Below are 22,398 nucleotides of genomic sequence, written 5' to 3' on the forward strand. Positions count from 1 at the left end.
TTCATTTGAACTTGAAAATTTTAAAGTTGGATTTGAGGCTGTTGTTTAAAGGTGTAATTGGAGGTGACACAAAGAAGCTGGAGCTATACCTGTGGTTAAAAGTAACGGTTAGAGGGTAAATATTTTGTGCTGGGTGTGTTTCTGGTAAGAAGGTCAGGAAGTTCAAAATGTCCATTTGCTGTCCCCAGAGTTTATGCTGCTGCCTTCAGCCTTTGTGCAGCTTTTATGAGAAAATAAATGACTGCAACAGAGTCTAATGTAGCTGTCAGACAGATCTAAACAAAGCCAACATCCAGGGTCTAACTGACTGTTGTGTTATGTCTCCGTCCCACAGCCTGACCTGAATGTCGCTACCACCAACAAATGGTCCGAAACACCACAGGTGGTATAACACAGGAAGAAGAGAGGTGAAGAGAGAGAGCAGCAGTGTTTACAGTGCACCGTTTTGTCCCAAATAATACCCAGGGTCCAAACACAGAGAGAGAAAGACACTTGGCCCATGTTCCCTCGCTGTTTTAACTCACATAACTGCCATGCTTGAATCTCTGCGGCTGAGTGTTTGTGTTTTCTAATCAACAGTAGACGCATGACAACATCTGGTGTTTGGCTGTGGGGGTACATTTTTATGGGTATGTGAGAACCTTTCTCTTCACACGCGTCGTCCTGAAATTGCCGTGTTGTCTGTTGTGCAGAAAAGGTTGTTAGCAAATGTGTTCATACATTCTGTGGCTTTTTTTTGATTGGGATAGTTTAAAATGTCCCCCGTTGCGTCCAGAATAAACTTCATTGCAGCCTCCGAGGCGGGTCTCTTCAGCTGATCTGAACCAGAGAGCAGCTTGAGGTTGGAGGTGTTGCAATGCTCAGAGCAAATGTCGCACGAAAACAACACAAACATTCAGATTTGTGCACATGCAATGAAGAGCGAGCGCTGTGCACACTGCTGATACAGGCCCAAAACGGGTCAGTGCATACAAACGAATGCACATCTGGTCTGTAAATGAGCTCTGCACCCGCCGATGGTCCGACTGCAGACTGTTTACATCAGTGAGGAGAGAGAGAGGACCCAGCATGGACCTGATGGCAGGCTGGCAGTGGAGCAGGCCACTTGTGGTCATGGTGTATAGTAGTAGTAATGTGGACCTGGCAGGCAGTGGATGCAGAGGGTGGCTGCGGGGGCGGCAGTGCCCCAGCCAATCCGTGGTCAAGAAGTGGTTAACCAGTCTAGGTCACCTACACTTCCTCTGGCTTCTCTCCCTGGGAGGAAAAACAGTCTAGTCAAAATAATGGTGTCATTTTGACCTCTTACGTTTGAGCAAGAGGGGACAAATTTAGCAACAGCAAAGCAGAGGGAGGGGCCTAAAACCGATTAAGGAACAAGTGAACAAAATCTGTATTTTTTCTCTCTCGCTCCTTGCTCTTAAATAAGCAGTCTTAAATGAGTAACACAGTTCTAGTGCAGCCTGTAAATTCAGATGTGTCAGCCTACGCAAGCAATTATAACTCTTCCGCTTTGCTCCCCCCCGCTTTTACCCACAGTGCCGTCTCAATTTGTTCTCACTGCTCCACAAGACTGAGCTTTGACTCCGACCTGCTTCCTGTCTGTCAACAGGACTGCTGTGCTGTGCAAGTTGATATGACGAGGATGATACTGTGTGTGTGTGTGTGTGTGTGTGTGTGTGTGTGTGTGTGTGTGTGTGTGTGTGTGTGTGTGTGTGTGTCAGACCTGTTTCATCAGCCTTCAGACTCTAGACCCGTCTCACAAGCTTCTGTGAGTGACATGAGCCTAAAAGTATGTATCACCTTACTGAGGAGCTACTCATTCATACGACGTCCAAATAGGCCACATAATGTTAAAGAAATGAACACACACACACACACACACACACACACACACACACACACACACACACACACACACACACACACTCAAAGATGTTTTTTGTGATTTTAGGTAGTTCTTATCACTTGCTATTCTTTAATTGGTCATTTGATGCTATAAACGGGCTGAAACATCACTATTGTCAGCTGCGACTATGCTGTGGTCAAGACTATGTATCAGCAGGACATTGATATTGAATTTCCTCCACTAATTGCGACTGTCTTTTGTGTCCAGGACATTTTTTATTTAATTGCGGACAGTAAGATGAAGTGGAGACGTGTCGCTCGCTTTTTGTCCCCAGAAGGTGACAGTGTAAACAGTTTGAGGTCTCCACAAAACTAGTAACACACACACGCACATAATCACAACTGGTGTGTCCACATGGATTGTGCAGATGTTCCAGTGAGCTAATTTGTGCAAACAAAATTAAGCAAAACCTCCTTCTTTGTTTTTCTTTTTTACTAAATTGAGCTAAATGACTGTTGGTTGAAGCTGCATATTTACTGGACAGGCATTGAATTCCTCTTGTAACTCTCAGCAAGAAAGCAACTATGCGTACTTCCCGGAATGTCAAACTGATGCTGTGGAGGGCCACGTATTTAAAGGCTCATCAGAAAAGCTCCAAAATTGACCTCAACCAGCTCCTTGCACATGATATTTACTCTATTTATTTTAGTCACCCCATGCAACGAGACAAATTGGTTGCAGAACAAATTTAGAATTAGGACGGTAATTGCCAGGGCCCAAGTTTTTTGTTTGTTTGTTTTTTTAATCTCAGCCCGACATCTGCAAACCTCAGACACAGTAAAGATGTGCTTTTTCTTCTCAGACTGCAAATTCGCTTGCCATCATCTTCCCAACAGTCCTGGAACCAGAAGGTGTCTGAATGAGCCTGTGCTGTGATTACCCGTCAGAGGAAAACCACGCGCGATAACAGCCAGTCGGCAGAACGGCAGAGATGCGGCAAAGCTGGTTTGGAGCACGCGCTGTAAATAAACACTTCTTTGCCATTATATTTTGCATTTATTGTGCTAATATGAGCTTATATCTTTAAAAAAAAGTTGCCAGTTGGAAGGTGAACACTGTATTGTTTACTCTCTCAGTAGAGAAATAACACAACAAAAGTTAAATATAAGAATGGAATGTGTTGGCTCCTGGTGGTAGAGCCAATGATGACTTATCACTGTAAAGAAAAGCAGATGCAAAGGAACAATCATCACTGAAATTATGAAAGTAGTGTTTTCCACGTCTTCTTGAGTTTCATCACAGACTGACAGCATGTTTAGCAGTTGCATCACCATTTGTCTTTTGTTTCCTAAGGTTTGAGTTCAAGAAAACTGGTGATATGGTCATTCAGTCTTTCAATGATAGTGATGATGAACTGATGTATTTTTTTCTAGTGACCAAAACTGGTGACACTTGTTTTGTTAGTATGCCTCCGGCTGAAATTAAATCTTCTGACACACACTAAAAACTAGGAATTTTGTGAAATGAGATTTTATTATGTGACGGATTACTTTTCTTCTATTTTCCAAAGGTTTGGACAATAAAGAAACAAGTACTATAATTTGTGAAGAGTCACCTGGATTTACTCTTTGAATGTAATCTCGGTAGATGATGCACCAACGCTTTCACACTCTTTCAGAATAATGTGGAAGGCATGCAGAGGCCACAGGCATAATGTTGGGTCGCTGTATTCTGTGTGTCAGCCAGTGGTGAGCTTTGGTTGGATCTGACCTGGCCGTGCCTCACAGTAACCCAGCCACAGTCCAAACAGGTTGAGGCAGCCTCTAAACAAAGTGGAGCCAGGGGGACACAGCATGGCAGGACTTTTACAGCTGCAGGCGAGAAATGAGAGGTTTAACGCTCAAACTGCTTCATCTCTGGTGCAATGGAATTATTCTCATTATGATTTGAGCACACATTTAAATTGTACTGAAATATATGGAAACTGGGGTTTAGATAGAAGTTGTGCAAGTAACAGATTAAATATATACTTAAAAACGGGCCTTGGATTGAGACATAATTATAAAAATATGAAACTTGTATTTTCATCCATCCCTCCATCCACCAATCCACCCATTGAACTACAGATAGTCAGATTTTGTTTTAGTTTCTCCATAACAATTCGCTACTAGTTTAGCCAGCTGTTGTTTGAATGGCAAAATGTTGTGTATTTAAAGCAGCTTTATTAGTCTAGATGACCGCTCACAGTGCTTTACAGTTCAGTCTTTACATTCACCCATTCACACACACATTCATACAGTGCATACAGTAACAAGCATGTTGTCATCAGTTATCATTACTTCACCTGGTTCACCATGTAAAACACAGCATCTCTACATTGATTTTGTGTGTGTGTGTGTGTGTGTGTGTGTGTGTGTGTGTGTGTGTGTGTGTGTGTGTGTGTGTGTGTGTGTGTGTGTGTGTGTGTGTGTGTGTGTGTGTGTGTGTGTTTGTATGTCTTTGTGTTTGTGTGTCTATGTGTGTGGAGGAGCATGCACTGCTTATGCAGCCCCACCCCTGGAGGTTTTGCATTAAACCAGAGCCTAACTTCCATCCACTGAATTTGATCCTATCCACTCATCCGTGGGTCCATCCATACATACATATAATGTATATCCATCCATCATCTACTGTATATCAATCCATCAATCCATCCATAGCTTTGCTCTCTCTCATGTACCATCTGTAGAGCCTCAGGAGCTCCAGTGTAACCAGGCAGACTCTATGAGTAAACACTGCTCAATTACTTTAACAATTCTCTAATAGGATGTTGTGGCTTCTTTTTAAACCGAAAACAGACCTGCTGTAGCCCTGAAATAGCAGCGAGTGGAAATCCATGGGACGGTCCCCGTCACTAGCTGCCCAATAACCTGGGAGAGTGGCTCCCCCCTTAATAGAGCCTGGAGCCTGACTCCCACTCCTGGCCTCTTGTGACGTATGGAGGCACAGCTCATCAGGAGTCACCACACTGAAGTGGTAAGACGAGCATCAACAAAAACAATTCCTTGCCATTTCACTTGATGATTGTGGGCCGAGGCTCCTCTAAAAATATCACCAAGAAGAACTGAGGGGGAGGCCAGAATTGTGGTTGTGACATTTAATGGAGAATTCTCCACTCCCTTCGCGCTGTAAAAACATTGTCTTTTTCAGGCTGGAAAACAAATGGGATGAGTACAATGTGGTAAAATAATGACGAGATGACCAGCAGAATTTTCTACCACTGGTTGCTCTTGTTACAATATCATATTTTTGTGTTCTGACTACCACAGAATACCGCCACAGCCTTAATCCTGGTCTGCTTCACTTTATATTTGATGTCTTTTAGACTACTGCCAGCCGTTTTGCACTATTGGAGTCATGGATGTTTCACAATAACAGCAACAAAGACAGTTAATGGGAGCTTGATAGTTTTAATCCAAGCACCATAGTGGTAAAATAATCCCAAAAGTTGTTCAATGTTTGTATCTTTATGTTTTTGTGCTTTAACTCTAAACTGCTTTCAGAAATGGACTGAACTCCGGACATAACATTTTTCCTGAGAGGCTGTATGTGGGAACACAAATACATACCATAGGTTGATACTATGCTTTCGTATTTTCCTTCATCTCAATTCAGCCATAAAGCTGCTGAAAAAGTGACACATACACTACAGTAAAAGTAGCACTCAACACTGAACTTGCCCATTTGAAGGCCTACTACAGTATGTACTCATACACTGGTAACCCACAGTTTGCTCTCTGTAAAACACAGAGCACAAACATGACTTCCGGAAACACCATATAGGAAAGCAAAGGCCGGGACGGCAAAGCAAAATGAGCCACATCCTGTGGCTAACAGGAAATGCTGGTTAAATGACAGGTTTCATAAATAAAGGGCTGCGTGGCTTGCCATCACACCCTTCTAAAGGATTGTTGCCCTAAATGCATCTGCGTCTGTCTGTGACTATCAGCGTGAATGAGAAATCCAGGAAGCCTCTGTCGTAATAGAAATAGTAAATATGAACAATTTACTCAAGAATCAACAAGGTGTCCCATCACCTTTCTGGGTTCATGCTCACACCGAGCACACCTTCTTTACATAAACTAGCTGTCTGAGCTTGAGGTAAATATAATCTCAGATGACTACGCTGTACTTTTGACTCATTTTCCTGAGTTTGTTAACATGTTTCCGTCTTATATTGGGCAGCTATGAATGTGTTTTCAGCTTCCTAGCATAAATGGCACTTATTACCTGCCTGGTTCATTCAGAAATCTCTCCAAGTGTCTTGATGAGCACTGCCTGAACATGTATGAGTTTTTCAATCCCCCCCACAATAAGCATCAGATTTAGACATTATCTCTGATCGTTTTTGCTGCAAAAAAAACAACACGAAGGAATACTGCCAGACAAAAAAGGGCCATTTAACTTGTACCAGACGGGGCTAAATACACTCTCCAGTGTCCATGAAAATAGGCGGTTTAGAGTGTGATTTAACTAGGTCTGCAGGGTGTGCAGGATGGATTTCTGAGTGTAAACAATTCAATAATGGAAGAGAAATCACTTTTCTTGGCTTTTAATCTTGTACAGCCATCTATAAAAAAGGGTTAGAGTGGCTTTTTAGGAGACTTGGAGAATTTAAATCAGATATTCAACCTCTTTTTTATACTATTTTACCAGACATCTTGCCTGTTCCAGAGGGATACCACCAAACCATAAAACGGTTGGCTTTTTTAAACAATGTTGCATAACTCACTCAGCCTACTTTTGTACCAATTTGGATGAATAACTGTTGTTTTTAAGGGGAATACCATGCAGTTAAAGAATTTATATTGTCAAGTGCAGCCCCACCAGTATTTGTGGATATCAGCCAAGGTCATAAATGAAACCCAAGTGACATGCAACATGGGTTGTTACAACCATAACTCTACAGGCTGTTAAAAACACGTTCCTGCTGCTGATCTTGCACTTAGACATTTGAATAAAGAGGATCAAAAAGGTTGCAGGCAATAAAGGTGACTAGATCTTAAGATAACAATAAAAGTGACACAAGTTCTCACTAATTAGCTTTGTCACCTCACAGCGTGCCCCTTAAGAGTGGGCCTTAAGGCCAATTGATAGTTTCTGCGTCTGCCTCTCCGCTGGGGTGCACTATGGTCCACATCTGCTTGGGTGCACATGGATCCCTATGCAGACGTCTGCATCTAAAATTTATGGCCGCGCCACGTGCTGGGATGGATCGGAACGGAATGTGGGATCAGGTTTGCATCCGTGGAACACCAGACCGACAAGGACCCTAATTCAAATGTGAATTGAACCGTGGACATGTACACGTGACCAGAAAACAAGTATGCAACTCAGCGGACATGGAACAAGCAACGTATAGTCAACCTTACTGATTCAGGTCGAGGGAAATGGCAGAAGAAATAATTAAGCATGCTTAAAAACGGGGCCACTGTTCTCCCCATGTTCTTGTATATTTCCCTGTAAGTGCCCCACCTTCTCCTTACAGTCTAAAAACACATCCTGTCCTGGGACAGAAGCCAATTCCCAGCTGTGACTCTGAATTAAAATGGGAGGCTATATAATATATATGAATTACGTAACTGTACTTATGAACAGTGGCCCAGTGGACAACAACCTCTACAGGGCCACAAGTGTAACGGGTCTTTTTCTTGCCTGTGTTTCTTGTTTATGCAGAATCTGAAACTGTAGGTAGATGCTTTCTATGCATCTTCAATTTCAAAGAACTCTATTGTATTTAATATATTTAGAGAGAGCTTTTAGAAGAGACAATCAAAATTCAAAAGTACAATTAATTAAATAGCGTGGTTTTTCTCACAGTAAGAAAGTTCACAATTCAAACCAGTGTCATGCAAAGTCCTTGTTAAGAGGCTGTGTGAGTTTTCTCCAGGTAGTCTGGCTTCCTCCCACAATCTAAACACATGCAGCTTAATCAACTGGGATTGGCCCCCTCCCCACTGCATCCCTCAATTGATTATCTAATGGATAGGTGGATGTTTCGTCAGACACATCTAGTTTAGTTTCTCATGAGAACTTTTCAGTTCTGTTCCCCTGAGGATGTGAGGACTGTACATATTATCTGGTTGCATCATAGGTAGTGTATCCATGTGAGTCTCTCAACAAAAGTGCAATTGCAATATACATCATTAAATACATTGTTTTTAGTATTTTTTTATGGGTGCTAGCATTGCTGCTGTTATCAATAATAACATCATAACATCTAAATATCGCTATTTTTATTACCTCCACCAAGGAGGTTATGTTTCTGTCTGCATTTGTTTCCTTGTGTGATAGTTAGCAGAATTACGCAAAAACTTCTGGACAAAACACATTAAAAGTTGGTGTGGATTCCAAATTTTTAACTTTGCAAGATTTTTCAACATTTTCATTGTGGTGTAATGAATTTAAATGTGGTTTCACAAGGGGGTTGTTGGGCCTTGGTGCAGGTATTGGGCGTCATTCAAGTTGTCATCATTAAAACCAGTTATGCCTGCTTTAAGCTTTAATACAAAAGTTTCACAATTGTTCCTGGTCTCTCTCTCCCTCTTCTCTCTCTCAGCTCTCCCGCATTTCTCTCCTGTCACCCCACCCAGTGGAGGCAGATGCCTCTGGTTCTGTTGGATGTTTCTTCCTGTCAAAAGGGACTTTTTGTCTCCACACAGTCTTGAAGTGCTTGCTCATTGTGGGAACTGTTGGGTTTCTCTATAAGGTCGGGAACTTTCAATGTAAAGTGCTTTGATATTATATAGGTTGTGGTTTGGTGCTGTACAAATAGAACGTCATTGAATTGTGTGTATTTTTTGAGAGAAGACGTCAAAAACATTATTATTACCTGCATCAGTGTTTGCACTTGCACACATAATAATATATTCATATTAATATCTTATTACTAATTTCACATAAAATATGCATGCACACGCACGCACGCACACACACACACACACACACACACACACACACACACACACACACACACACACACACACACACACACACACACACACACACACACACACACACACACACACACACACACAGGGTGTCCCACCACACCAGTCGGGGACCAAATCAGACAAGACCTATCATGTCTTCTCTCAGTGAGAGCAGACACTGTTGACTCACGCCTGTGTCCCACCACAGCTATGCACTGTCTGACCAGAGCCTCGGAGCGAGGGTGTGCAGACTCACACATGGCCATGGATGCATGCAGACATTACACAAACACAGTCAGACACATATACATACAGGTATGTTCAGAAGCCATTCTCACGCTTTCCCCAGCGCTGCGGTTTGCTCTTTAATCCACTCATCAGTCACAACACACTAAAGAGCAAGAAAAACACACACTTTCTCTTGTTCTTTCCTTCCCTCAGTTGAACTACCAAATTTTAGACTTAACTGTTGATTACTTCATCCATCCGCTGCAAAGTGAGAGGGAGTGTTTACTCACTGGGGATAGACGTTGCACCTGTCAGACGGTCCTTTAAAGCCCCTTTGTAAACCACTTGCGCTGAAAGGCTCAGTTTTCTCCCCACAAATCTTCCAACCATGTGGCCTGAGTGTGTCAGACCAACTCCAGCCTGTCCACAAACATCAAAACCAGGCATTAGCTTCACTTGAAGGTTCACAAGGACCTGACATCATCATTAATCAAATAGTGCTCAGGCGTTCATCCATTGACTCCTCACACCCATGCCTGGATTAAACTGTCACGATGTCTCAGGCAAAAGTTTGTTGTCAGGCCCCCACGGCCCCCTCATCCCCTGGCCTTATGGATGGACTCCTTCAATTCCATTGACTACAGTCTACACAGCAGACTATAAATGGCAGCTTCACCATTAGACATCATTAGAAAAAAACATTACTCATTTGTAGAAATAATACTACCTGTCCCTGGGTTTTCTATGAATTAATTGTTGGTTATTTTAGAATAAGTAATATGTGAACATAATTAGGATCTTAAAGGATTACTTCTAGTCTTCCACAAAGTTGGTACATTAAAGTACCTATAGTCGATGTAAATGTGTCAGAGAAAGGGTTTTTGGTTCAATCTCAAAGCTCTCATAAGCAGATTTCACACAGATTTTCAGACATTTTCCTGATAATTTTGTGAGGGGCTTTAGTCAGTTGGCCTGGACATTATCTGCAACTTTTCCTAGCAATGGAAAATGTCCTGAAAATGTGGGTGTATTCATGATGTTTACAACATACGATGTATGCAAAACTGGAAGAAATCAAATATCACAGGATGAATAGAAGTGTCACACTCGTGGTCGACACAAACAATAGCGTCAACTCTGAGATTCAAGAGCTTTTGGTGATAAGGGCTGAGGCTGGTGTCAATGTGCTGCAAACAAAAACATGATTTACACAGAAGAACTTATACATTATCTCCTGCCTCTTGCTTGCTCTACCCCGGCGCCACCCCTCACCTGAATATTCCAGACATTTTCCTGTTGTTGTGAACGCATTTGACCCAGACAATCTCCTGCTGCGTTCTTCATATATGAGGGGCAAAGAGTTCATGTCTGAAAACTATAGTATTCGTGTCTTAAGCAGCAGGCGGTCTTTGTCAGAACGCTCCTACAACCCTCCCACACTGCATAACTACACACAGCAACTAACTGATGAATGTGGTGAGGAAACTTTTGTGACCAAAGAAGCAGATGTTTCTCACTGGAGTTTGTTGAGATTGAAAACAGAGCTAAAAGAGACTGAATGTTGTACTTACATTCTTTAGGTGAACACATATCTTGACGCAAAATCAATTCTCAGTTTACAATCTGTTATCGTTGCCCCCCAAGACAAACAAGTAACAGCAAGTTTTTTTTATTTATGAGAGTTCAAAATTGAGCAAGATATCTTTAGGTCAAGATATCTTTAAGTGTCTTTAAATATTTTTTTAATTTTCATCCATCTTGGTTTTTTGAAGTAAACATATCAGGAGGAGCTGGGGTTGAGCCTGGCCGAGAGTTCGAGGACACTGCATACTGTGCTTTATCATCTATTTTACTCTAAATGGGACAGTAATTTACAAAATGAACATCATGCTGTATTGAAGATTTGAAACATAAGACATTGAGACCATAAACTCTTTAAAAAAATGTTTATTGATGTTACAGATCAAAAAATAAACGCATAGACTATTAAAGAAACCGACTTTTTTCTTTTTAAACCAGTGGAGTCGCCTTCTGCTGGTCATTCAAGAGAATACAGGCACTTAAAGGCATCACTGCATCCATTTTTATATCCAGTGTATTATTTTTGTCCCTGGTATCCTGGGTAGAAACACAGTGTTAATGACATTGTTTCGAGACGAACATGAATGTCCAGCAGTATGGAGGCCTATTTTTTTTTTTTTCAGTTTTTCTTTTTTACGTCTGAAGAAGGGGTCCCATTTACTTCAATTCAATTGGATTTGGCTGCAACACTGTTTACCCCTTAGACTTCAAATGTGTTTTGTGAACTCAAACACTTCACCCACCCCTCCATCGGCATAGTGGTGAGTAGATAATTAGAATTTTAATTTTTCGGTGAACTATCCCTTTAATGTGGCATTATGCAGCTTTATGGGACTAAATTACATCATCAGGTTTATTTTCTTAGAACAGCTCCCTCTAGAGCCTCTGAAGACATCTGTTTTCAGCTCAGTATTTCCATGATGGGTCCACTGAACCTCATGTGTTGAGTGCCCCTTTAAAACCAGTATGTACAAAGTGTGACAAAGTTTCCCTTTACAAGACTTAGTCACGATACTATGTCATGATCACAGGATCTGTCTGGGTTGACGTTAAACATTTAGTTTAGTTTACATTCAAGTTTTTTTTTTTATAAATTTCACAATATGGATCATCAGCAACATAAGTAGTGGATAAAACCCCAACAAAAAAAACATAACAATACGTATATCCAGTTACATTAATTATTTGACGTATAGCAATTGATGCTGGGTTGTAGTGACGTAAATTCCTGTAAATTCCCACTGAAAGTTGCAGTTGATTATATTACCAAAAAACCAAATGACAAGTTGTGAACCTGGGACTTTTGGCCTCGTACACACCTTTGACCTCTGCACTCTCACGCACGAGAACCCAAAAGGTAATCGACACCTCCAGAAGTGCAGCCACACGTGCGTAGCCACCCACAGTCAGACAGACAGATAAGGAAACACATAACCGGTGTCTCACCACAAACACACACACAGACAAAACCGACACACCCCACCATTCACCGTCCTGGCCTTGTTTACTCATGACCATCACCACATTTCAGCAGTCAACCCCATCATTCCACACATTCCTGTGTCCTAGCTCTATTTTATGTGCTTTCCAGAAAGACTCGTGAGTCTTTTTTACAAAGACCGGAATTATATAGGCATTCCAAAAAAAGCTGACTAATGCAATTAAAGTAAATGATGGTGTGACTGAAGGCTGAGTGTATTTTTTGTTTTTTTGCATTCGATAGGTGAAATCTAATCCTTCTGCATGGTTGCACTGTGGCCCTCCAAACAATTTGACTGAAACGGAAACAATGAAAGCTGGGACCTGCAGGTGTTTACAGTGCAAGATGTGCCCCAGACCACCTTTATCTGTGCAACACTGCCATCTGTAGACCATCAACAATTTCTCTGATCACTCTACAAACTTGCTTAATTTTATTTTTGTCCTCTTCACTCTTACACAACAAGCCCAAACAAAGGATGCACTTATGATCTGTTTGACACAGAAAGGCCGAGAGTGTCTGGCCAAAAGATAATTGTCTGTTTTTACTTTATTTCCTCCCACAGACCACAGATATGTGGGCCAGGTGAACTGTGTGAACTCCAAACTGCCAATTAAGTGTGGGTTTGCTTGTGCTACGTCTTTGCCCTGTAAAAGACCAGTGACCGGTCGGACCTGCTGAGACAGACTCAGCATGGCCCTGTGATGGTGCGCAGCAATATGCAGCTATAGAGACCGTATGGAGGACTTCACAACACATCGCTCTGGGACCTTTTGATTAATACAATCCATATAAGACCAAAAATGATGTGAGCTACAAAAAGTAAACAATGATAATATCAATAAATCTCAACTTTATTGTACTTATGACCAAATAACTAATACAACGTGAGTTAATTAGTGCTTCAGTTGACCTTGCACTTGAACAACTGTTTAATCCATTCTTTTTGCAGCTAAATGCTTGAGGCCTACAAACTTATTATTGACCTGTTATGTTCAACAGACTAAAATGAAATAGCCCAATTTATTTATGACCTTTTATTTTTAAGATGAACATCTGCCACCTTAGGAGAAACCCTGGATCTGCAGGCTGACAACCATGCTCCACTCATTGTGATTTTACTGGATTCAACTGTTTTTTATCTGTGGTGATATGTATTTATTTTTGTATTTATCCATGTCATTATCTATGTATTCATCTATGTATTTATTTATGTATAGGTGTAAGACATCAAATTGTATAAAACATCCCCCCAAAACTTCCATAAACTACGATCAGAGGTACATTTTCATTTGATTAAAAAATAAAATAAATATTAATCATGGTCGACAGATATTTTTTTAATAATAACAAAAATGAATGAAACCTCAAGAAAATGTGCAGTTCAATTTTAACACACTGGACTTGATATTCATAAAAGAAATATGCACTATAATTTTGCATGGGGGCTGTTGTGCGAGTCGCGACGCGCTTACGTCATACGCCTGCGCCACGTCCACCCTCTGACATTCAATGACAGTTTTGCACTTTTCGTAACGTTTCTCTGATAACACGTGTGGTTAAAGCAGAACGTGTCCGCCATGCAGAGAGCCGCGCACACAGCTTTGTACGACTGGTCTCATGTGGTCGGTCCAGCGCTGACTCGTCAGTGTTCAAAATGCAGAGGTAAGGATAAGCAGTGAGGTTAGCAGCCCAAGCGCTAATGTGCTAAAATGCTAAAAACACCCGTGTGTCTGCGGTGGGCACGGATCACTGTTGGCTAGCTACAGGTCAAGACTCCCAGTGTAGCAGGAGCTTTGTGGACACTACGCTAATGTTTCATGACAACAACGTTATGTGTCTTTATTTACAACGTGTTTTAAAGCAAACGGTTTAAGGTGGAAGCCAGTGACTCAATAATGTAGTTTACATGCTTTGAAATATTTTGGACATACTCTTTCCTGAAGGGGCCAAAACTTTCCTCTGTAGCCTCAGAGAAGCTAACGTTAGCATCATGTTTTTCCTACTGTGGTGTAACAGCGCCCCTGCTGCTGAGCTCGCGTGCCTACAGCGTAATCCCGCCCCCGCGAGACGCCGAGGAGAAGGAGATGCTGCACCGAGTCCTGCGCGTGGACCATGCGGGCGAATACGGGGCCAACCGCATCTACGCCGGCCAGATGGCGGTGTTGGGTCGATCCAGGATCGGACCTCTCATCCAGGTCTGATCACAGTGTGACACGTAGCTTGGAAGTAGGGCAGTAAGTCGGTCTGCCCACAGGCTGACACTGTGCTGTGTGACTAGTGAATTACATCTTAAACCTCATCTACACACAAAACAATACAACCAGCAAGGGAGGGTTTGAATGCCCTCAACTCAAAGCATTCTAATGGATAACAACAAAAGAAGCAGTGATATTGTAAGGTTCAAACTTCTCCAGATGTTTCTCTGGAATACAATAAATAAAGTAGTTTTTTTGGGGTGCACCTTCTACATATTTAGATCTGATATTAGATTTTAGTGTGGGCAGAAACTCGGTTGTATTTTCATACAAAACAATATTGCTTATGGGCTTTCACACCTACATTTTTTGGTCCGGAGCTTCAGACAAAAGTCTAAAAGTCTAAACAAAACCGACTGAAATTTTGTCTCAGCAAAACCGGTGGTCTCGGTCTGGATCAAACAGAGCCATGGTTGCATTTGTTTGCCGTGTGAAAAGATAATTTTTTTTGAGACAGACAATAGAAGAAAAAGAAAAAGGATTGGAATCTGCTCACAGGATCGTGTTCATTTGGCTGGTGTTTATACCACAGTGATATTACAGTGGCAACAAAATTTGTGTTCATTTATTTTCTCAATTCAAACAGAAACACTACGTTTTTGTATGCTCTTATCTTGAGACTTTAAGGTGCGAAAACACTGTAAGTGCGACTCAACTCAAACATGTAGAAACTGCACCTTGCTTATTTGCTGTTTGGTGACACAAATAAAACTTGTACATGTGTGTTCCGCTCCTGTGTAACTGTGCTATGTTCATGTTTGTTTTGCTTCAGGAAATGTGGGATCAAGAAAAGAAACACCTCGAGAAGTTCGATGAAATTCTGGCTGAGAACAGAGTTCGACCCACAGCACTGTTACCCCTCTGGAATGTCGCCGGGTTTGTGTTAGGTTAGTACAGCCCATAAGCACAGTTTATACAATTAAAAGACAAACTTACCCTCAAGAGCAAGTCTACTTCATAAAAGATTTTGTCACAGTCTTAAATGCTGCCTTTGCTTAAATGATGATATACCTCAGGTTAAAGATGTGTCTTCTGTAAGAGAGACAGATATTTTTAAAAGTTGATGTAATAACCAACAAGTATATAAATACATTATTTTAGGTAGCTGAGTCTGAACCTTATTTCCCTAGTAAATCTGCTGCAGTTTTTATGGAACGATTTGTTGATTTATCATATCATAATGTGTACATCTCTTCTTTGAAATCTCCACTAGGGGCCTCCACTGCACTGCTGGGGAAAGAGGGGGCCATGGCGTGCACTGTGGCGGTGGAGGAGAGCATCTCCGAGCACTACAACAGCCAGATAAGAGCTTTGATGGAAGAGGACCCAGAGAGATACACTGAACTTTTAAAAGTGAGTCAACCTCTCAGTACTGAATACTTCCTCCTAAAAACAGTTTGCATCGACACCAATCCAACACATCTCTGCTACAGTTTAAGGGGAGTGAACAGCAGTAAGTGAGGTTGTTTACAATGAGATGTACTTGAATTATTGAATGAATTACACATGGACCTCATTCCCTGTGAATCCTTTGAGTGTGAGGGCAAATTGATTCCAGCATGAAAGCGGTGCACTCCACGACTACTCGAGGAAACTATTGTATAATGTGATTATCACAGAAAGTAAGAAAGATAGAAAGAAATGGAGGGGAGCTCAGGAGGGTTATGACTGGACTAACAGCAGTGAATGCAAAACATTCTAAACACTTACTGTCGATAACAGCTCCAGCTCATCTTCGGTCCAAGAAAGTGATTCCCTCATCTTTCTGTTCATTCTTGTTGTTTCTTGTTCGCAGTATCTCTGTAACTAAGCAACCAACTGCAGAGTAGACAATCTGCTCCCTGCATGCACAGGGACGGATGGGGATTATTCCTGATGCAGAGCAAAAACACATGTGGATGGAGATTGTTTTAAGTTTTATAACTCAGTTTTAAACGGACATAGCCTGAGATTGAGTCACTGAGCGCTGCTGCAGGTCGCAGTTTGTCTATTCTAGTTTTGACCCACTCCACATACCAGAACAGTGTATTTAATTTGTTCACATACACATAATGTTACTAATTCAACGAAAAATAGATTTGGCATTTAGTCATTGGTTAATCGGACTGCCTCTCTGGATACTTTCCAGATGCGTCAAACCTGCATCCAGCAGAGACGCTGCTGGTGTTCAATCTGAGTTAGTTGACTTTCTTAATGAATGTCCTGGGGTATGTTTTAATAGGTCATAAAGGAATTCCGAGACGATGAGTTGGAGCATCATGATACAGGACTAGAGCATGATGCTGAATCGGTAAGTATCCTCCACAATCTGGTTAACAATGTTTGTGTTGCTTTGCTTGATGGTTCAAATGTCATTCAGTCAATATGAGTTTGTTTTATTTAGTATCAAGGAAGTAAAGAAATTTAACTCGCAATGAACAGTCTTCACAAATACTGTGGTTTCACATAAAGCTGATCAAAACACACCTAATGGTGTTAAACTCTGCTAAAATAATAAAATGCTAATATATTTAAACCAATGTTTATTCATAAAAGTACTCTAGTCTTTGCAGATTTTACTGAATGTCATGTAAACCCTTGTGATTCACTGTTTTATTTGTTTGTTTTTTATTTCAGCTACCTGGATACTGGCTACTAAAAAATGCAATACAGCTCGGCTGCAAAGCTGCAATATATGTTTCACAACGGGTCTAATAGTTTTCAAAGGCTTGTTTTGATATCTTTACTCAGTTTTTTGTAAACGGGTTCATTTTGAATTTTTGTCATTGTACTTTTGCCACATCAAAAGTATTGTATACAAACTTTCATAGTTATACACATGAAGCTAAATGTTATTGCTTTGTACAGAATATAATTCATGGGCTGTTTGAGTTGGTGAGATGACCCTTCTTAAATTAAATGGCAGATCTCAACGCTGTTTGAGAGTGTAACTGTTTTATTTATAAAATGATAAGAAAATTGGTTCAACATTGACATTAGATATATAATCCTATTACTGGTTTAAAGTTCACCTGCACCTAAAGATCTCATGCTCGCCTTTGACCAAAAGATAAATACTTGTATGATAAGAACATATTGATACTTGCACAGCCATGCCATCATACCCTTCAACAAACTCCAGTTTCACATGTAGTAGTTCATATATCAAGCTGAGCAATGACTTGTCATCATGGCCTAACTGCTAAGCGTCCTCACACAGCTGTTCTGGGTACATTAGGTCACAGAGAAAGAAGGACTGACAAGAGGCTTGTCCAGGAGCCCCTAATCTATTAGGCCTTTCAGCAGGTCGAGCAAAGTGTTCATTCCCCTCCGAGTCGGTATCAGTTTGTCCTCAGTGTACAATGATACTGACCCGGGCCTTTTTACCTGTGAATTGGCCTTTTCCAGCGCTGGGGACATGGCGGTGTAGTGATTAATTGTCAGTGGCAGGAGCTGATGGGGCTTAAATGAAATCCTTTGATGGTAATTTGTCTCTTGGATCTAGCAGCAAGATGTGAGGGTTGCATGTGGCTTGGATTTTGACACAATGTCGCTTTTATATAAGCTTCTATTATGAGCCAGAGTTACATAAAGAACCATTGAAATTAGAGGGACCTATAACAACATCATATCTGATGCTCAAATGCCAAAAAGTATCCCTTTCCAGCTTCTCATTTCTGTGGATTAGTTGCTTTGCCTCTTCATTAAGTGATTATAATAATGATAATAAAGTGAATTTCTTAAGGTTTTGGACTATGGTTATTGCAAAAATAATGTGAAGATGTCAGCTCAAGCTTTAGAAGCATTTTTCACTGTTTTCCCATTTCCTGACATCAACCTATTAACCGATTGAACTAGAAAACAGTAACTATTTAGTGACCTCTCATGCCCTTTGCATTTGTTAGTTGTTTCTCCACTCATTTATTCAGCTTTTCCTTTAAAATTGTCACCCATCCATACATCAGTGTGTGGACTGGCAGTGTCTCACGGAGGTGAGCTGTTAGGTTCACAGGAAGTGTGATCTATTTAGCCCAGCATGAGGTCAGAGGAGTTATTTTAGCTGGGGTGGGTTTGCATATCAGACATGACATCAGGGGTCAATGTGCCGTATGGCCTCCATTCCTTAAAAATAGGTTCGTCTTGACGGTCTATCAGTCCAAGTAAGAGTTTAAGTTAAGAACCCCTCCCCCCCTGCCCCGCAATGTTTATTCTGATGCTTGATGTTATGAGACTTTTTTTTTAGTTTTACCTGAAGCTCCGGCCTGTGATCATAGGATATACTTATTGCATTTCTTCATGCAAATAGAATGGTACTCAGTATATTGCATACCTCCGCCATGGCCCAACAGTCTCCTTATGACACCTCATTTAAATTGACTAGATCCTAATATTTACGTGGATCTGCATCAAATTGCACACACTCATAAATATCAGTCCCCTACACATTGATGATTGTTTTTCATCAGGATCCGTGAATTATTCTCTGAGAAATCAACAAAAATCTTCCCGAACCCTCATCCACCAAGTTTCATGTTAATAGGTCCTGTCGTTTTCGTAATCTTTCTTACAAACAAACCAACCATCAAACAAATGGACAGGGGTGAAAACATAACCTCCTCCATGGAGATACTAAAATGATGATCACTTAATCAGAATAAGTCAGTTCAACTCTGAGGGCTGCCTCAGGGTGGTGTCCGCCCCTTTCCTTGACCTCACTTATTAGTATTTGTACTAAGAAATTCTTATATTGACAATATATTAGTTCTTATAGATATTCTCAATCATCTTACTAAATAAACAAGAAGTAGTAGTGTCGTTGTTGTGATGTGACAAGGACAACAAAGGTATAATATGACAGCTTTGCAAATCTAAAGTAGAGCACCATTCATTATCTCAGCTCCTGATTAATAGTGCTGACAGTTTTATAGTTACATGCAACTGTTTAAATACAGCAACAGATGCACAGCTCCACCATTTTGGGTGACAAAATTACTCCGGTAAATAAACGTGACTTCAAGTCACAGTGCCAGTATTAATAACCGTAAATAACCTTCAGCTCCACATCTAAATTAGCTGCCATGTATAAATATAGACACAATACCCTTTAAAATAGTAAATAATATCTGTGTGTACTACATTTCTAGTACATCAGACAGCTTGATTCTGCATCCATCTACGGCCATCAGGAGTTCATGTAAATTGTTTAGGTTCTTTTCCTCAGAATCACGTCCAAAGGAATCTGCTGAAACGCTGACTGAGATATTGGCAACAAGAATGTGAAGAGGGCAATAAAACTTAACTAAACTAGGACTGTCTTGCTAGCCGTGAATAATCGTGGTTGTAAATTTTGAGCAGCACGAATAACACAAATCCCTATAAGTCATAAAAGCTTTCGGATACAGATTGTATTGCCTGTTGGCTTGAATATATGCAGACTGTCGGTCATCAGGTCTGTGTTGGATTTATAGTTAGTAATAGGTAGCATAAGCTCCAAGTGTAGCATTGAAGAACCACAGTGGAATGAGTGGATATTGTTTCGAATCTGCAGCTTGGAATATGATAGCATTTGACTTTTCATAACTTTTAAAATGTTTCCTTTCAGATTATGTAAATGCACTCACATATAAGGATTTAAATCTCACTTCAGTCCCTTTTTAAAATGATGGATTATACAGAATCATCCTTTAAACAACCATCCCCCTGTCCTCTGATGACACATAAGCGTGCCTTCTGGGAAGCCAGATGTGAGCTGTAAGACAAACTATCGTCTCGAGTATAGTTTTGGACAAATGCACAATCCATCCAAGAAATTTATCCTTCCAGGCAAAACACACAGTGTGGATGAATGAAATAGCTTTGTTTCGGTGACAAATTCTTATCTTTTTTTGTCATTCTTCACTTTTGTATTTGAAGGTAAGTGCTTGTATTCCTATTTAAATTCATTCCAGTTACTTGCCTCATATGCATTGTCCTATTTGACAAAATACAAGACCACAGTCAACAAAATCATTTAACTTTAGTGTCAGAATTTAAAATGTATTCAACAGTGGGCATATGCACTGCAAAGCACATTACATCTAGTTTGATTATCACTATGAAAGTATAAAGGGCACCCGGGTAAACCGTAATGGCTGATGAATACTACATAACTTCAATGGCCACAGTTTGACTCCTGACCTTTGCAGCATGGCGTAGGCTCCCTCTCTTTCTCTCCCTCTCCTGATGTCTCCTGTTTATTTCTACATTGGATGTGAAAGAGATGAAAAGTTGCTGCGCTCAGCCAGGAAATTGTCTGGCAGTCAACCCCCTGCAAAATCCCCAATGTGTTTTGTTTTTTTTCCCCTTTATATTTTTGCACAGTCAACAGAATATAACATAGGCTACTATCTTTAGATGCACTTCCAAACATGTTTAGTCTTTGTGCTAAGCTAACATGCTGCTGCCTGTAGCTTCATATTTGCCTGCATACCTGCATCCACTTTTTCTTTCATTCTGCCAGGAAAATCATTCCTTTATCTCCAATATGCTGCTAAGTCTATCAGCCATGAGAGAAAACGGAAAACTTAGTATCCTGGAACGGCATGGCTTAGCATGGATTCAACCTGATCTCTGGCAACATGATGATGTTATGTTTTGTGCGATGAGCTCAGCCCAGTTGACTGCATGGAGTGATAAAGCTAACACAGATGCTAACTGTCATGTCACCATAAATTGTATGCGCGAATTGTGCATACTTATTAAAGTATGCATCCTGACCCTTTAACAAGGGGGTTCCCAGAAGTGAGGGGCCTTTAGCTAAAGTGACTCAGTTGAGATTTTCATATACCTCTGGTTATCCAGGTCAACTACTCACCAACAGCAGTGTGGCCCGCCACACTCACACAGGCAATTCTATAAATAGTACAGTTAACATTTTTACTGTCCTGTGGTATGTCTATACATATAGGGTTAGGCTAGCATACATACAGTACATACTGTAGGTGATGTCACCGTGTGCTTTCGATTGCCTTCTTACCTCGCTAACAGAGTGACCAAGCTGCGTAAAACTCAAATGGACTTTGGTCTCACATTAATGAATCGGTCATTTAGCTAAGGAGTAAAAACATATTCACTTGTTGTGCTAAAAGATATCCATGATGCACATGCACCTGCGATCAAATCCTCTGCCCGATCGAGGGGTGTGTGGCCTGAAAGTGTTGTGTCCACAAGTCCTCACAGTGTGAAGTGACAACACATGATGCAAAGAGCTGACATCACTTCGGCTGGAATCTGTGATTTACAGCTTGTCACATAGTGCCATCTACCAACCCGCTCTGGAGAAAGAAAAAACAACACACCAAGGTCAGTCTTCTTCGAGGAGGGTTCATCAGTATGGAATTTCCAACACTGAATTTCATCCTGACAAGGTTGTCAAGAGACACAACCACAGCAGTGGCATAGGGAAGCTGATCAGGATTTTGATATTGAACAGATGAATATACAGTCTTTTATTTAAATCTGTTTCAATAAGTAAAATAGACACTCATACACAAACAAAGGACTTTTATACTCCTTTCCCATTGCCAGTACAGGAGTTTGCCTCTGTTGTCTTCCCCCTTGGTGCATCATGTTTAACATCACGAATGGACTGACAACACTCTCACATCGCTGTCCTGCCAAATTAATGCATTCCCCCAGGTGTAACATTTCCATCAATGCTGATCAGAGCCGGAGCCGATAAAAACCAGAGTCTACTGCAGAGAACTTTGACCCAGGAGTGAACGCCGATTGTATCAATTCTCTTTGCAAACAAAAGCCAGATGTTAGTGGGTGTTAGAGGGTTTTTTGACTGGTGAAAAAGTTGCTTTATAGAAATAGCCAGAGTATTTGTGACATCACACACAACGTCCACCATTTTAGTTGCCTATTCTTGTGTTAGCGTGGAGCATAGTTATTAACGTCAGCATGAATAGTTAGCAGCTACTACATTAGCCAGGTTTTTAATTAGCTATCAATCATGATGATACTCTCGACTTTATTCACTTTTCCTTTTCAGTCGTAAATCTTAAACAGACC

At 40.9% G+C, this 22,398-nt stretch overlaps 1 protein-coding gene across 1 annotated transcript; it reads left to right on the plus strand.

Moving 5' to 3' along the window:
- The first annotated feature begins 13,575 nt into the window (after window positions 1-13,575).
- Window positions 13,576-18,091, plus strand: coq7 (coenzyme Q7 homolog, ubiquinone (yeast)). The gene is made up of 6 exons (XM_035177557.2): window positions 13,576-13,771; window positions 14,126-14,304; window positions 15,137-15,251; window positions 15,578-15,717; window positions 16,586-16,654; window positions 16,981-18,091. Exons 1-6 carry the CDS (start codon window positions 13,687-13,689, stop codon window positions 17,056-17,058), a joined length of 666 nt encoding a protein of 221 aa, XP_035033448.1. The 5' UTR covers window positions 13,576-13,686; the 3' UTR covers window positions 17,059-18,091.
- The last annotated feature ends 4,307 nt before the right edge of the window (window positions 18,092-22,398 follow it).

This window comes from Hippoglossus stenolepis, chromosome 2 (assembly GCF_022539355.2).
Source record: "Hippoglossus stenolepis isolate QCI-W04-F060 chromosome 2, HSTE1.2, whole genome shotgun sequence".
Classification (NCBI taxonomy): Eukaryota; Metazoa; Chordata; class Actinopteri; order Pleuronectiformes; family Pleuronectidae; genus Hippoglossus; species Hippoglossus stenolepis.